The sequence below is a fragment of the Haliotis asinina genome, chromosome 15 (assembly GCF_037392515.1).
Source record: "Haliotis asinina isolate JCU_RB_2024 chromosome 15, JCU_Hal_asi_v2, whole genome shotgun sequence".
Taxonomy (NCBI): Eukaryota; Metazoa; Mollusca; class Gastropoda; order Lepetellida; family Haliotidae; genus Haliotis; species Haliotis asinina.
In genome coordinates, this window is record NC_090294.1 from 14,660,090 (window position 1) to 14,674,906 (window position 14,817).

Sequence of the window (14,817 nt, forward strand, 5' to 3'; positions counted from 1 at the left end):
TTCACTGGATAGAGATGCGATGTTGATGGTGTATCCGGCCAGTAAACACAGTAGTTGGCCTTAAGAGAGTAAGCATTGGTGAAATCTCCATTTAACTTAAGGTAAGTTGTGTTGATGTTTTGTTATTATAATTTTGTTGCTTGCACAGACTATAAAAGGGGCGCAAAGTCCATTTTTTATGTGAGCCAGTGACTGTTAGTTTAAGTAGCACTTCATAAAATAGCTGTTTCACAGAGCTAGATTTCCAACTTGAATAGTTTCTTGGAAACGGTTTATATGGAATCGAAATGGGAAACATGGTTTGTAATGGGTAGAAGAAATTATTTACTACCTTCATCTTGTTCTCCTTTGGACACATACAGAAAGGCACGGGTATTTGAGGTTACTGGTATACTAGACGGCACGTTAAAAGGATAATAATCGTTTGCAACGAATAATTGATTAAGTGAACTGTTACAATTATGCCCTCACTTACGGCCTCTGTGCAGAAAACAGGTCACATAAGCTCACGAAGGGTAGGTGGATGGGAGACGAGTTCGTCAGATTGATTCTGGGACTGTTCTACGCTGCAGTGAAGCACGTTACTTATGACGTTTCCTTTGCCAAGTGACTTTGTTCACAATAAGCCGCAGTTCAACCAGCAAATACCACAGAATCATTTTTCTTTGTATCGTTGTTTATTAGCTCATCGGGAATCAACTCATTATTTTCAACTGAATTATGCAGATGAAAAAGTATACACCAAGGACTGAGCACATTTCGCGACAATCTAAAACACACACTATCTGATGGTCGTAACACTTTACAATATTATTATCAGGAAAATATATTGGCGACAAAACTCCTTGAAAAATGCATTCTGTTGTGGGTCCTCTGCATGGTACTACACATGCTGTATGGCACACAGCCAGTACTGTAGACCATACTATCAGTACTGCAGATCATACAACCAACAAAGTATATAACAAAACCAGCACTGCAGATCATACAACCAGTCCTGTAGATCATACGATGAATACTGCTGACCAAACCACCAGTACTGTGGATCATTATCAGTACTGTAGATCATATCATCAGTATTGTTGATGATATCATCAATTGTACTGTAGATCATACTATCAGTGCTGTTAACGTAGATCATGCCATTAACACTGCAGATCATACTATCAGCACTATAGATCTGTAGATCATACCATCAGTAATGTAGGTCATAGTATCATTACTGCAGATCACACCATAAGTACTGTGGATCATACCATCAGTAGTGTGGATCATACCATCAGTACTGCAGATCACACTACCAGTACTGTTTTCATACCATCAGTACTGTAGATAATATCAGTAGCATTGTAGATCATACCATCAGTACTGCAGATCATACCATCAGTGCTGCTGATCATACTATCAGTACTATAGATTGTACCACCAGTACTGCAGATCATACCATCAGTACTGCAGATCATACTATCAGTACTTTAGATTGTACCACCAGTACTGCAGATCATACCATCAGTACTGCAGATCATACTATCAGTACTATAGATTGTACCACCAGTACTGCAGATCATACCATCAGTACTGTAGAATATACAGGGGAAGCCGCCTAAACAGGCACTCACTGGGACTGAAGAAATAATCCAGCTTAGACAATGTACCAGATTGTAGAGCTGATGATAAATGTACAAGCCGCGGATGGGACTGAGATTTTATGCCGGTGTTGACAACTTGCCGAATTGGACATGTGCCGGTTTTGACAGCTTCCACAGTTTTCTTGTACAGACATGTTTTTGAACCATTCATTTTCTTATTATGATATGAAACCATCTTCACTGAAACACATGCACACACAAGCATTTTCACACTGATATCAACATCTATAACCATCAACCACAAACAACATATTGTAGGAAAAATGTATGTTAAACACAGATCATGGAATAAGATGATAGGACTTTCCAACAACAAATATTAACTACAAACATACTACATACACACAATAAGTTCAGATAAACTCAACATAGCATAACAAGTCAAAACATTGATCTCACCAACACTCCACTTTTTGTCAATACAAAAAACATCAAGGTGAGCTAAAAAGACTCAGAATGGGTAAATGAATGAATTTTGTTTATACGAAATCACCAATATACCTGATCTTATGTAATCAGTGAGCGACAGAAAGATCAGAGGTTGATAGCATAAACAACAACAATCAGTTGGCACACTGTAACCACCAGATTCTTATGTTTTAACATGCTGACTGTCACCACAAACATACTCTTAGTATCAATGTCTAGCTGAATTTGCTACTATGAATTATCTCGTAGATATATCATTGGTATTTTCAAATAAAGTTTCTTATGCTGGCAAAGCAGACACAAGAAGCAATAGTTTCCAGGTGGCAAGAAAGAACACCATAAGATGTTTGTTTCTTACCACTAATTTAGCTACGATATAAGTCATAGTGATTAATTCAGCCAGAATTGATACTACAAGCATACTCATGATAGGCAAGACACTGAATACTGACAACTGATTTGACATAGAATTACATACAATCTCACACTTTTAGTGTGTATACGTGTATTTTATGTGTTTTGACATTTAGAAATGCTCGGTCAGCTGTTGTCTGCAAATACATAAAAGAGATTTGGAAATTTTAACCACATATTGCATATTTACATACTTATCCTGTCTCATGCAGTTTGCCCTTGTTCACTGCTATCCTACAAAGTATACACTGTCAGTGTTTTTTTTCACTCTCCCTTGCTTCGATGCTGAGTGGAACGAATGAGACCTTTCCCTGTAGGCCTCTCTTGTCCATATGCTTGTTTTCCCCAGGCTGCTCTCTTTCTAGGACAGGTCCCTAGTCCCTTGCTGAGCATGCAGCACTCTCCCCTATCTATCCACGTGACTGCCTCAGAGTGATCATTCTCTCCTTGGAGTAGCTTGGAGGCAGGCGTACATTATGTGAGATAGGATAAAGATATAAATAGTTAAAAGTTAATAGTTAAAATTTCCAAATTTTTAAACTTATCCTATCTCCCGATTTGCACTTACCGGTATCCCATAGTTGGACAGCGAGCTGCAGATTACCCAAAGTCAAAAGGCACTGCTGACAGCATACACTGTATAAACTAATCACAACCACAGACAGTAATGAACAAAGGCAAATCATGTGAGGGGATAAGTTTAAAAATTGGTTTTTCGCATTGAATGGTAATGGTCAATGCATCAACATCTCGGTTGTGTTACCTAAATTGGTTTCAATGTCAGAGGTGAGTTCATGGAGTGAGTGAGTTTAGTTTTACGCCTCTTACAACAAGCACAGTCGCCTTTTATGGCAAGCATAACGTGCATGGAACTCCAAACAATTTGCATCAGTAACACATTTGGAGAGATACAGTGGAAGATCAGTCAAAGTAAACTTAGTCTCTGTATCATTTGTTACACTCTAACAAACCCAAGTAGGTGGTCACATCATGTAACCAACAGCATTCAAAATCGTTCGGGTTCAAACTTTTTCGAGTTAAAAGTTCAAAAGTTCAAAATGTAAGTGTGAATGCCCAGTTTTTGCGATTTGGTAAGTTGTGCTCTGATTGGTCAACCTCACAGGTCACCTGACGCAATTTCCTAGACAGACTCAGTGGAGGAGTGTTATAATAATACTGAGGTTAAGTTTACTTAGATTGAGTGGAAGTCTGAACTTAAACTGTAAGTATGGAATGTTGATGTTTTCATATTTGATGAAGCCAAATACTTCACAAATTATTGCATTTATTTCATCCCCACCCCGACAGAGCAATGTTATAGCAGGGAATAAGACCAACAAATATACACAAAGGAGGACCTGGGTTCTGAAAATATACTATGAGGTCAAATCAGTTGTATTTCTTGTTTTACAGAATTTTGTCCTGAAAGACTTATAAGCTGGAGGGAAATATTTTTTTTAAAAATTCACCAAAGTAGTATTCCATTTATACTCTAAAAGCATGTTACTTCGGGCAATTTATGAAGTGTATATGATGCAAAAATAAAAAAATGTTTACATGTTTGGCCAATGAAAACATTTTATTTTTTGAGCAGGCAAAATATAATTTTTTTTTTCTTCTTCTTGAAAAGATATGACTGGCATATCCAAGAAATAAAACTGGTCTAGTCTTAATAAAAATGTTTTCACTGAATTACACCATTAAGACAATTATTTCAAAGTTATTTACACCTAGTTTTGAAAATATGGGATAGTCGTAACTGTAATCTATACTATAAAATCAGTATGTTTTAAAACAATCTTCTGCCTCAAGTTTATTTGAAAAAATATTTTATAAAACACCCAAGGTAAAACTAAAAAAAACCCAAACCACTTAAACAATATCCTCAAGCCCAGAATGTAGGCATCATCACCAAGTACAAAGCATGGTTTTCCTGCAGCGTTGTCATGGTTACTTCTTCTTCAACCTAGGTATGTCCCAGTCCATCTGTCTAGCAATGTCTCGTGCAGCTCTCAGTGATATTGGCGGGAGATAGTTCCCTATGTGTTTACGGCGCCACCAGAATCCAGACTTGGCTTCCTTGCTTCCAATTTTCGTATAGGCATATCGGTAATGTTCAATTCTGATATACCTGCAAGCATGTAGTGATATTATTTGCTAGATGGTTTACATGGATAAATGGGATCATATTTTAATACAAATTGTTCATAATCTGATGTTTGGGTCCAATAAATGTGGACAATCAACGACTTTAATGCAATGCAATGGGCAAAAATATGACACAAGCATTTAATCACAACAGGTTTACATGCTAATATAATTTTATAACATTTTGATGACGTTCTTATCCAAAGTCTGAAGACGCCTTGTCCACATGACAATGTGGACAGCAATGTTCCAGCTATATGGCCGCAGTCTGTAGATAATCGAGTTTGGACCAGACAATTCAGTGACCAACAGCATGAGCATTATTCTGTGCAATTGGGAACCGATGATATGTGTCAACCAAGTCAGCGAGCCTGACCACCCGATACCATTAGTCGCCTCTTATGATAAGCATAGTCGCCTTTTATGGCAAGCATGGGTTGCTTAAGGTCTAGTCTACCATCACGGGTCCCTTAATGTTCAGTACTACAATGCAGGCATAACTGTGAAAAGTGTAGACAAAAAGTGCTAAAAGTCCTGGAAGAATTATCAAAGATGCTGATAAATAATATCCTACTAACAACGGTCTACATACTTTGGTGGTGGTTGACCTTCAAATGGATTGTGAGCAATCAAGGACGTTGTTCCTTCATCGTTGATTAGAAACTTCATGGCAGCATGCACCAACCAAGGATTATGTTGGTAGTTCTGGAACAAATGGTTCAGTTTCAATTCTCATAAATTCCCAGTCTAAGTAAACTTAGTCTCGAAAAGTACTGAGGATAAGTTTACTTAGACTGCATAAATTCCTGTCATGTCAAACCACTGCCCTAGCTTTCAAAGTTTTTTTGAAGTTTATTATACATCCTGACCAACCAACATGGCTGCCAGTCTCTCAGAACCTGAAAACAGAGGACCTTAGGGACCGTTCATAATTTATCACTAGGTGGGGGCGATGAGGATTTTTATATTTTTTCTGTACAAATCTGGTAGCCCCCCCTTCAATACTTGGGACAAAACAAATAGGCCCCCCATGCATTCTATGTACAAAACACATGACCCCCACCCCTCCCTCCCTGCCTATCTAAAAAAATAAATCAAAAGCAAAATAGCTGACCTCCCCTAAAATATCTATACAAAACAGCTGACCCCCCCTATATTCTGTGGACAAAATGAATGACCCCCCCTGAAAATCCTCATCGCTCCCCCTGGTGATAAATTACGACCAGTCCTTAACTCCTCTCTGCAGTACACATAATATCAAGAAAGCCAATCCAGTGTTTGAAGCTGATGGAGGGACCTTAGGTCTTTGAAGTTTTCTCTTTAAGTATTTGAATCAAGTGACCTCCTAATTCTTAAACTTTTAACATTATAGTCTTAGGCCAAATGCTGGAAAAGTCTGTATCTTTCAGGATCAGCAGTAAACATGGCCAAGATGCGCAGTATGGGAGATAAGGCTGGGTGTATCATATTACCTGATTTTGATGCTATCTCTACATTTGGCCTAGAAGTAATAAGCGATTTGATAAAGACTCATTGTCTTCCATGCAAAATTTCTGACCATAAGTCAGTAAGCTCATTTTCGTAATGTCACAACAGTATGACATTCAGATCCGATTTACACATATTCCAGTCATATCAGTTGACTACACATAATATCCATGCTGGGAATCAAACACATGTCTTGGACATGACACATGAATGCTTTAACCATTGGGCTATCCTTTGCTGGAATCGAAGTTTCCAATTGAGACGGTAAACAAATGAAGCCAAATACTTTTAAAACGCTGCTGCCTGAACATGTCCAGAAGCAACACATCCTTTAGAAAGACAGAGCAGACAAAGGTCATTCCAGGGTCACCTGACATGACCTCCAAAGGACGTGTCCTCTGATCGCCACACATAAAAGCATCATACCCAAGTAAAATGTTCAGTCATATAAGATCGTGACATACACACCTGGAAAGCTGCAAACCACGCGAGCCAATCCATCCTGTAGTGATATGGAGAGATGACGCATGGCCGTCGGGTTATGTTGCCAGGCTTACACTTAAATTCATACTCTAGCCACTTGGCACTGGGGTCGTTGGGGTCACTGCTCGAGGTCCCTTGCATAATGACCTCTGTTCTCTCCTTGGTAATACTGGAATATGGTTTTGAATAATGGTTTTGGATATGTCCCTGTCTTAAACAATATGTCTTATCATAGAAATGCATAATATCTCACTGATAAATTATGCATCACAAAAAGAGATAGTTTAAAATAATCATCACATTCACAGTATGCTAACATGTTCATGTTGTACGTGAACCTCAGAAAGGAGCTGGGTGTGAACAAGCTGTTTTTCAGCTTCATCAGTCCAGTCTTGTCTTGTGTCTAACCAACATTAGAATGAGGTGTTTGTGAAAGAAGAGCGTGGACAGTGGGGAGCATGCCATCAGCTGATCCACTACCTACTCAAAGGGGAAACAGATTTTTGAGGTCCTTACAGTAATTACTTTCTACGCAATGATTCAGAAGTGTGAAATGAGTATTTGAAAGCTATCATGTGGTATTCTAGACTGGGTAAATGGGGTCAAGTCATTCATTCAGAAACACGTGAGGTTGCCCACAATGTCCTTCAGTACATGTCCACTAATTCAGACAGCACACACAGTGCACTAGAAAAAGCCAGCGACGCTACTCATTTATTTGTCAGTAACTCGCGCAAAATGAATGACAAAGGTAAATATAATCCCATGATGGGTACCAGTCAGTTCAAAAACAAGTACCAGATTCAAGAGACTTACATGTAGCAAACAGCAGATAAACTACCACTGAGCAAGTGTTTGTTTCATTTATTAGTACCCTCTTTTGATTTTACATAATGTTATTTCATTTCCCTCGAGGACATCACAAACGTATTATCCATAAAATATTCACATACACAGAGCCTAGGCTAGGACAGAAATTAACCTTTTGGTATTTTTTTTATCGTTAAACAAAGTGTTGTATTGGGTTGTGTATGGAAATCGTCAACCGCAAAATAGCAAATAGAACCCATTCCAGTAGAGAGAGAGTGGACTGACACACTTCACAGCAGTTTATCGCTTTACATACCCTCGGTCCCTGAATGGTAAAATGGACTGCACCGATATTCAGATTCACAGGTTCAAATGGCAGGTCGGCATTATTCTTAAGTTCATCTCAGAATAGAGATGTATAGACACACATGATGAGCCACTTTTGAAACAGACCACATCATAATTTCACACAAAAAAGAAATGGTTAATGAGCTAAAAATAACTCCCAAGGATCACTTGACAATAACGTCATGGCATTAGCCCTACTGACTTTCAGTCAGGTGACCTATTTGTGATTGGTGGTTTCCACTGAAAGCTTGGACAGGAAACTACTACAGATAGGTTGAAATTATCAAATGATAATGATCACAAATTAATATACATGCAAACAGTACATAGTTTAATCAGTGGACTGATCACATTGGGGTTTTAATGATATAAAAATGTCTATTAGAGAATTAGATTAAACCTGTTCACACTAGCTGTCAGAAATGTGTGAAAATGAGCCCCATTCCTCACTAGGTTACACCATCTCACTTTCAGTCAAGAGCAAAACCACCCATATTTTCTTTTAAGGTTTAGCATCAGTTTGAACTTTTCTTCCACAAGCCACTTCACCCTGGTAAAACTCAAGGAGTGTGAGTGAGCTTAGTTTTACGCCACTTTTAGCAATATTCCAGAAATAACATGGTAACTGACGACAGAAATGAGATTTACAAATTGTACATATGTGAGGCATTGAACCCGGGTCAGCGTGGCAATAGAACCCTCTAACCATTAGGCTACCCCACTGTCCCTGATAAGTGAAATGCTGTTCCAGTCTCTATTGGTCATAGCTCACTCATACAGAAACATACCTGCCGAATGCACCATATGTATTGACAAGTCGCAGTGAGTCGAACGATGTGTTCATGGCCTGCCGCTTTGAGAGGAGGTTCTGAACAACAGGGATGCTCAGATAAGCGATGAGGAGGCCAAAGCTTATGTTGAAAACTCGCCTGATAAAACCACCTGCAAAACATTAAATACCTAGGTAATCAAGAGCATAAATATTCAGCTAGTGGTATTCAAAACATCTTCTTTAGTAACACTCAGTATTTCCATAATTACACTGTTTAACAAACATGTCTATTTATGTTTCAACAAATGCCAAACATATATCATGTTTTAACAAATGCCAAACATATATCATGTTTCAACAAATGCCAAACATATATCATCTATCTTTAAATATTAACATTACACAAGCGAATGACATTCCTCTGTATCGCTAGAGTCAGCATTTCGGAAAACTAACACTAACCCCTAGATCTGTTCTCAAGGCTGCAGTTTGAAAATACCTGTCCTTGATTTTGCCAGTTTGATTCACGATGATACAACTTGTGTAACTTTAAAATCAGAATCCAAGTTAACTAATCTCAGTGTTGAACTGGTAGTATGCACAGCTTGGCAGTGAGTTCCACTAACAACGATCAAGGTTGTGGGAAATTCAACACTGAAAAACTCATTGCCATGTGAAAGAAAGCCCTCGAAACTACTCATGACGGAAAGGATGACTTCATGACTGGCAATGGCTTTGATTTCTAGGAAATACAATACAACTGATCTCTTTACCCTGTCAACCTTTGATTGGTCAGTGAAACGTCAATGAAAATTGAGGTCTGACAATTTGCAATCAGAAAAGTATGGCATAGGTTCTCCCAGATGCAAATCCTGGAGATGACAAATAATAACCTTACCTAGTTTAGGTGTCAATTTTCCAGTTTCCATCTGATGCTGTATTTGGGCTACCCGACATTTGACAGACCGAGAACGCCCTGAGAACATCCAGCTTAAACTGCGATCATCAAAACAAGCCAGACTAGGAACAATGGTCAACCAGTTGAGAAAACTCAGGTTACCGCTGGTGATTAAAACAACCTGTAAAACAAACATGGCAGTTGGGTTTTTGATGAAGCAGATGCCAGTTTCTTCCTTAAATCCCAGGGTGATCATCAAGGTATATCTGAATTACCAATGTTATCAGTGAATGAAATGCGCCAAAAACCCAGTCTGGCATCAGGATGGGTAACTTCAAAATGTCACCAGCCCGAAATGGATTCAAACAGACCAGACAATCCAAAATTACTCAGATGCATAGAACAAGTTATCTAAACTTTTTATCAGACCATCAGGCTGGCTAGCTGTAAATTTAGATTATACGTCAAAAAAGGGCCATATGATGTCATGTAAAATTGTAGCTCACTTGCTCACTCCTGCACTAACCACCTCCATCCCTTCCACACTCACTCACTCACTCACTCACTCACTCACTCACTCACTCACTCACTCACTCACTCACTCACTCACTCACTCACTCACTCACTCACTCACTCACTCACTCACTCACTCACTCACTCACTCACCTCATGCAGTACTTGTAGACATACCTGGGATGTTTTCTAATAAGAGTGTTGAATACATTTCCACTTCAATCAAAAATACTCTCAAAGTAAACAAAGTGTTGCTTCACCAAAGTTTGGCATTAGATTAGCCTCTTGGATGTACCTGAACAACACAAACTTTACACTTGGTGCAAATAAACTCAGCCAGATTGTTATAGTAATGCTCACTGAACCAAAACACTGACCATCACTTTCTTACCAGATAACTGGGAAGTCATTAAACTTTCAACGTACCTGAAAGAAAATCTGTATTCCTCCACCAATGATAGTCATTCTCCGTCCCAGGATCAGGAAGAATGGTGCCACAAGTTCGATGAAGTGGTTGCCAAGTGTCTCCATCTTGTGAATCAGTTCAGGAGACTGATGCAGGTAGTAACTCAGGGGGTTTGGCACCGGCTGGGTCTGACGAGAGACACTACTTTAATGTCATACATTTGCAGGAGATTGAATGAAATAAAACAAAACAAAATCTTACACCAAAAATAGGTATTCACTACTTCAACTTGACATAATACATTGTTTTCACAAACTATTTCCGATCTTATGAACTTCTGAAAGTGCTGAGTCAGCTTTTGTGAACCTTAAATGTTGTTGCAACAAACGCTATACTACATAGATTTGGTTCAAATTAAACATTAATCAAATGCCATAATTTTGACCAGGTGTATCTAATTTACGCATCATATCTGATTATATTTCAAACTTAGTTCCAATTTCTAATTACCGCAATAAGTTTCACTTAATACTGTACTCTTACCTCATAATGATAGTTCATACAAGTAAGGTCTCTCCAACACTGGTCTCCCCTGATCTTGATTAGACCCTACAACCATGATAAGAAAGAATGACTTATACATCAAAAATCAAACTGAAAGCTGTGCAATTGTTACAATTCACACAACAGAATTAAGCTTTCAATACAGGTAAAAATTGATTAAACAGGATGAAAGAAAACAGTGAAGCATGGAATACCTCACAATCCTTGACACCCCAATCCATCTATCTAACTATCCAACCAACCATCTATGTATGTTTGACTATCTACTTTGTACCTACCGCTCCTAACATGATGCGGAAGATAAGCCATCTGTAAGCATAGATGGTAATAAGTGATGTGGGCGTGTGTTGTGGAACGGTATGCAGATTTAACACAGGGCAAAGAAATATCGCCAGGAAACCAGTTTCCAATAGCTGGGACTCCCAACCTAGCAAAGTAGAAATGTTAGGGATAAGCATGACAAAATCTTTCATTCCATAACAAAAATTATTTTCCTTTGAACAAAATTAGCTTGGTATAAAACCAGTATATAGCAACTGTCTGTATGCATGCCTCTGGAATTGCTAGACAAGTTAACTCGCAATGATATTTCAGAAAAAAAACCTAGATACACAGAGTGGACTTTGGGGTTTTTCCTATTGTTTAGGGCTACACTGTAAAAATCACACCAGTGGGTTATAGCATGAGCATACATCCATACAATTAGGATAAGAATGGCATGACAGTCATTGAGCATGAACATCCACTCCAGTTTGTACCTTCATTTGAGCAATACATGCCAAAGTGCTGTATTCCCCTACATTCTTACTCACTACCTACCACTACTACCATTACCTATGAACACAAATTGAAATCAAGTAATGAAACAAAGTATTACAACAGCAGTAAAAAACTTACCAAAGCTGAACCTAAATGAAAAGAAAAAACACAGATAAGAAAGTGCAGTTTGTTCATATCGAATAAATAATATCATATATATTACTTAAAGATTAAATAGATAAATATAAATATGTATGTAACTAGAAATTGTTTATAGGAAGAATTATTGAAAAATATCAATATGAAAACTTAATCATCAATAATATCTTACATAAGCTAATGCAATGAAATTTTATGTTAACATACACAACATACAAAATAACATCTATATTCATAGACCATTTCTAAATGCTTAAATGCATTGCCACTCATAAGTGACATGACCCCAGTGGCAAAGAAAGGGTTAAACCTTCTTCACATATTTTATGGATCAAAAGTATACTTCAACATTTATTGATAATCAGTCTATATTAACAGTTAACAATTATTGATCACAGTTATCCAAATCAATGACCAGTCCTCACAAATATGCTTACCACTGCTGTCCAACACTGACAACAGAATGATATATCACCCATAGAGCCAACATAATGAACCAGTTTGCTGCTCCTCGTATTACAAGAAACAGAGACAGAGCCAAGCCTGTGTATGCCAGGTAGTCGAGGATCTGATCCAGATGTGTATTGTAGTTGAACAACCAGATAATACTGGGACAGTGGATGAACATGTCCTGCTTTACTCCACCAACTCTGTTCTTGATGTTGTTGAGATATTTATGTGCTGGCAGAAGGCCATTTTTTCCAATTAACTGTTTGTTCTGATGCAGAGCAACAAGAAATGCCACAGCTGTAAAAGAAGACATAAACATGGCAGCATTAATATACAAAACTAAAGAAAACCATACATTCTGATTAAGTGTTTCCTCAACAATATTCGCCTAAAATTTTAGTCTTGTTTGTTTACAAATGCAGATGCATCTAATTTTTTAACACAATTGAAGACAGTTTTGTATACAGGATATATAAGTTCAGGTTTTCAGCTGTTCGCTGTATCAGGGTACCATGGGGTGAGTAGTATGTTGTTCGTTGTCTATCTTAGACGTTTGTTTAACATGCATATGCACACACACAATACAGAAAATTAAATTTACTTTACTGCTATATATTCAGTCTGGGTGGACACCTCTCCTTCCTACTTATCTTCTGTATTTCCTTTCTTTGCCTACATGCTCTTGAAAATTGAAAGTGTTATCTGTCTAATCTAAAGCATTCTACATACATTATCATACTGCAAGTGCAAGGTAAAACTTTTGTTTTCAGTGCTATTCAGGATTTCCCTTCATAACATGTCATCATATTGAAAAGGACACAGATTTCCTAATAAGAAAAGATCTGCCCAACATGAATTACACTGTTGACGGTGAAATGTGCGTCCATTTAAAAACTTAATTCGGCACCTTACTCATGGGAGGTCTGCAGAACAAACTAAATGAGAAGTAACAAACGAATTTAGAGCTAAAACAATATCAAGTTACGAAATAGCACGAATATCAAACTAATGGGTCATATGACAGTAAGACTTCTGCCCATACCCCCTCGATTTTGAAGGTTAATGAAATAGATTTTTGAGTGGTATTTTCAGAAGTTGGATATGCCTTTCAGTATGTTCAGATACAATTAAAGAAACATGTTAAAACACATCCTTATTGTGTGAGGTATATATATTTAGGTGGTATGATTTGACTAGTATGATGCAGGCGGCAAACTTTCCCATATGACTACAGGAATACGAAAATGCTCGTTGACATAAAACGAATTATCTCGCTGCTTTCTCATTTTGTGTAAATGTGATTTTGATTTTAAAAACATTCATTGTTAGCATAACATACTGTTAACAGATATATCGTATCATACATCTTTACGTTTTCCTTTAAAAACGGGCATGCTTACAGTAAATGAATCCAAGGTATCTCAAAAGGACAATTCTCGTCAAGCAGAAAGTTCCCTTTTGGAGCCCAGCCCTGGCAGTGTTTTCCGTCTCTTTGGGATTTGAAGTACTGTCCACGGTTTGCTTTTTAGCATCTTCTGGTTCTTTTAGTTTCTCATTTTTTGGTCTCCTTTTCCTAACGCCTTCCCCTCTGAGGTCTCTTTCCCCCCTTGAATCGCTCATTTCGAAGGAAATTATTATATCGCTAACAAACGTGGATCCAAACAAAATCTTTCTAAGGTAGGTAACTCTCATCCTCTATGCTGTATTGCTGACCGCTAAATATTTCATATTGTCGGTTGTGATGCTATTGCCCTGTATGGTTATGGTCCAAGCCATATAAAATAAATTCCTTGTTTTTCATCAGTTTTGAAAAGAAATAATGGGCAAGTAAGGCGGTTTCTACTTCTATTTTTTTTCTAATCCTTTTTCCGATTTTCGAGGATATAATGTTAGTCCAAAGCTTGGAATGCCGAAGGTTAGAATTCTGTGGGCTTTATACACTAGTGTGAAATTACCAGTCTAAAATACATAGGCAAAAGTTGGGTCGGGTGGTAATGAGGAACAAGAAATGTCGCTTTGTATATAGGCGGTCATAGGTATAATCTTAACTGTCAAGTGATTAAGAACCCTCAAATGAAATGGCAGCATTGTCAGACCTAAAATTGTTTTTCTTACGTGATCAACCATATCAACACAAAGTCGTATTGTAATGGTTCAAATTTACAATTTTTGTAGAAGCATATACCACTCTTGTCTCAAGAAGAGGAATGCTCCGGAGAACTGAACTTTCACAATTACAGACAGAATATAAAGAAATATAGCCTGTTTCGTTAATGAAGATAAGCGATGACTCAAACTATATTATTCTGTATGTACAGTAACCTGTCCGCATTGTCGAGGTTATCTTGTATACTGTACTGTGACTTAGGTCATGCTGTAACCGAGATGGTTTCCTCTCTGTCATTCAATCTGTCTGATATTTTGACATGATATGGGAAAATAGGTTTTGTTATGTCGCCGGCACCCGTATTTCTTATTTCTTCTTTCGTCAGTCCTGTGGCTGCCTCTCAACAATCAAATAATAAGG

At 37.8% G+C, this 14,817-nt stretch overlaps 1 protein-coding gene across 1 annotated transcript; it reads right to left on the reverse strand.

The window, feature by feature from the left end:
* Positions 1-664: 664 nt before the first annotated feature.
* On the reverse strand, positions 665-13,967 carry LOC137265908 (lipase maturation factor 1-like). The gene is made up of 11 exons (XM_067801384.1): positions 13,691-13,967; positions 12,278-12,587; positions 11,820-11,830; positions 11,201-11,349; positions 10,902-10,967; positions 10,379-10,546; positions 9,440-9,620; positions 8,558-8,711; positions 6,597-6,780; positions 5,233-5,345; positions 665-4,623 (listed from the first exon to the last, which is right to left on the reverse strand). Exons 1-11 carry the CDS (start codon positions 13,908-13,910, stop codon positions 4,443-4,445), a joined length of 1,737 nt encoding a protein of 578 aa, XP_067657485.1. The 5' UTR covers positions 13,911-13,967; the 3' UTR covers positions 665-4,442.
* Positions 13,968-14,817: the final 850 nt, after the last annotated feature.

What these genes read in the sequence shown, in the direction of transcription:
- LOC137265908 (XM_067801384.1), bottom strand. Translation starts at nt 13,910, where the DNA reads ATGAGCGATTCAAGGGGGGAAAGAGACCTCAGAGGGGAAGGCGTTAGG. An exon ending in GAATACAGATTTTCTTTCAG is followed by an intron (nt 9,621 to 10,378) that starts GTACGTTGAAAG and finishes TTTGTTTTACAG; the next exon opens with GTTGTTTTAATCACCAGCGG. An exon ending in GAAGGTCAACCACCACCAAA is followed by an intron (nt 4,624 to 5,232) that starts GTATGTAGACCG and finishes ACATGCTTGCAG; the next exon opens with GTATATCAGAATTGAACATT.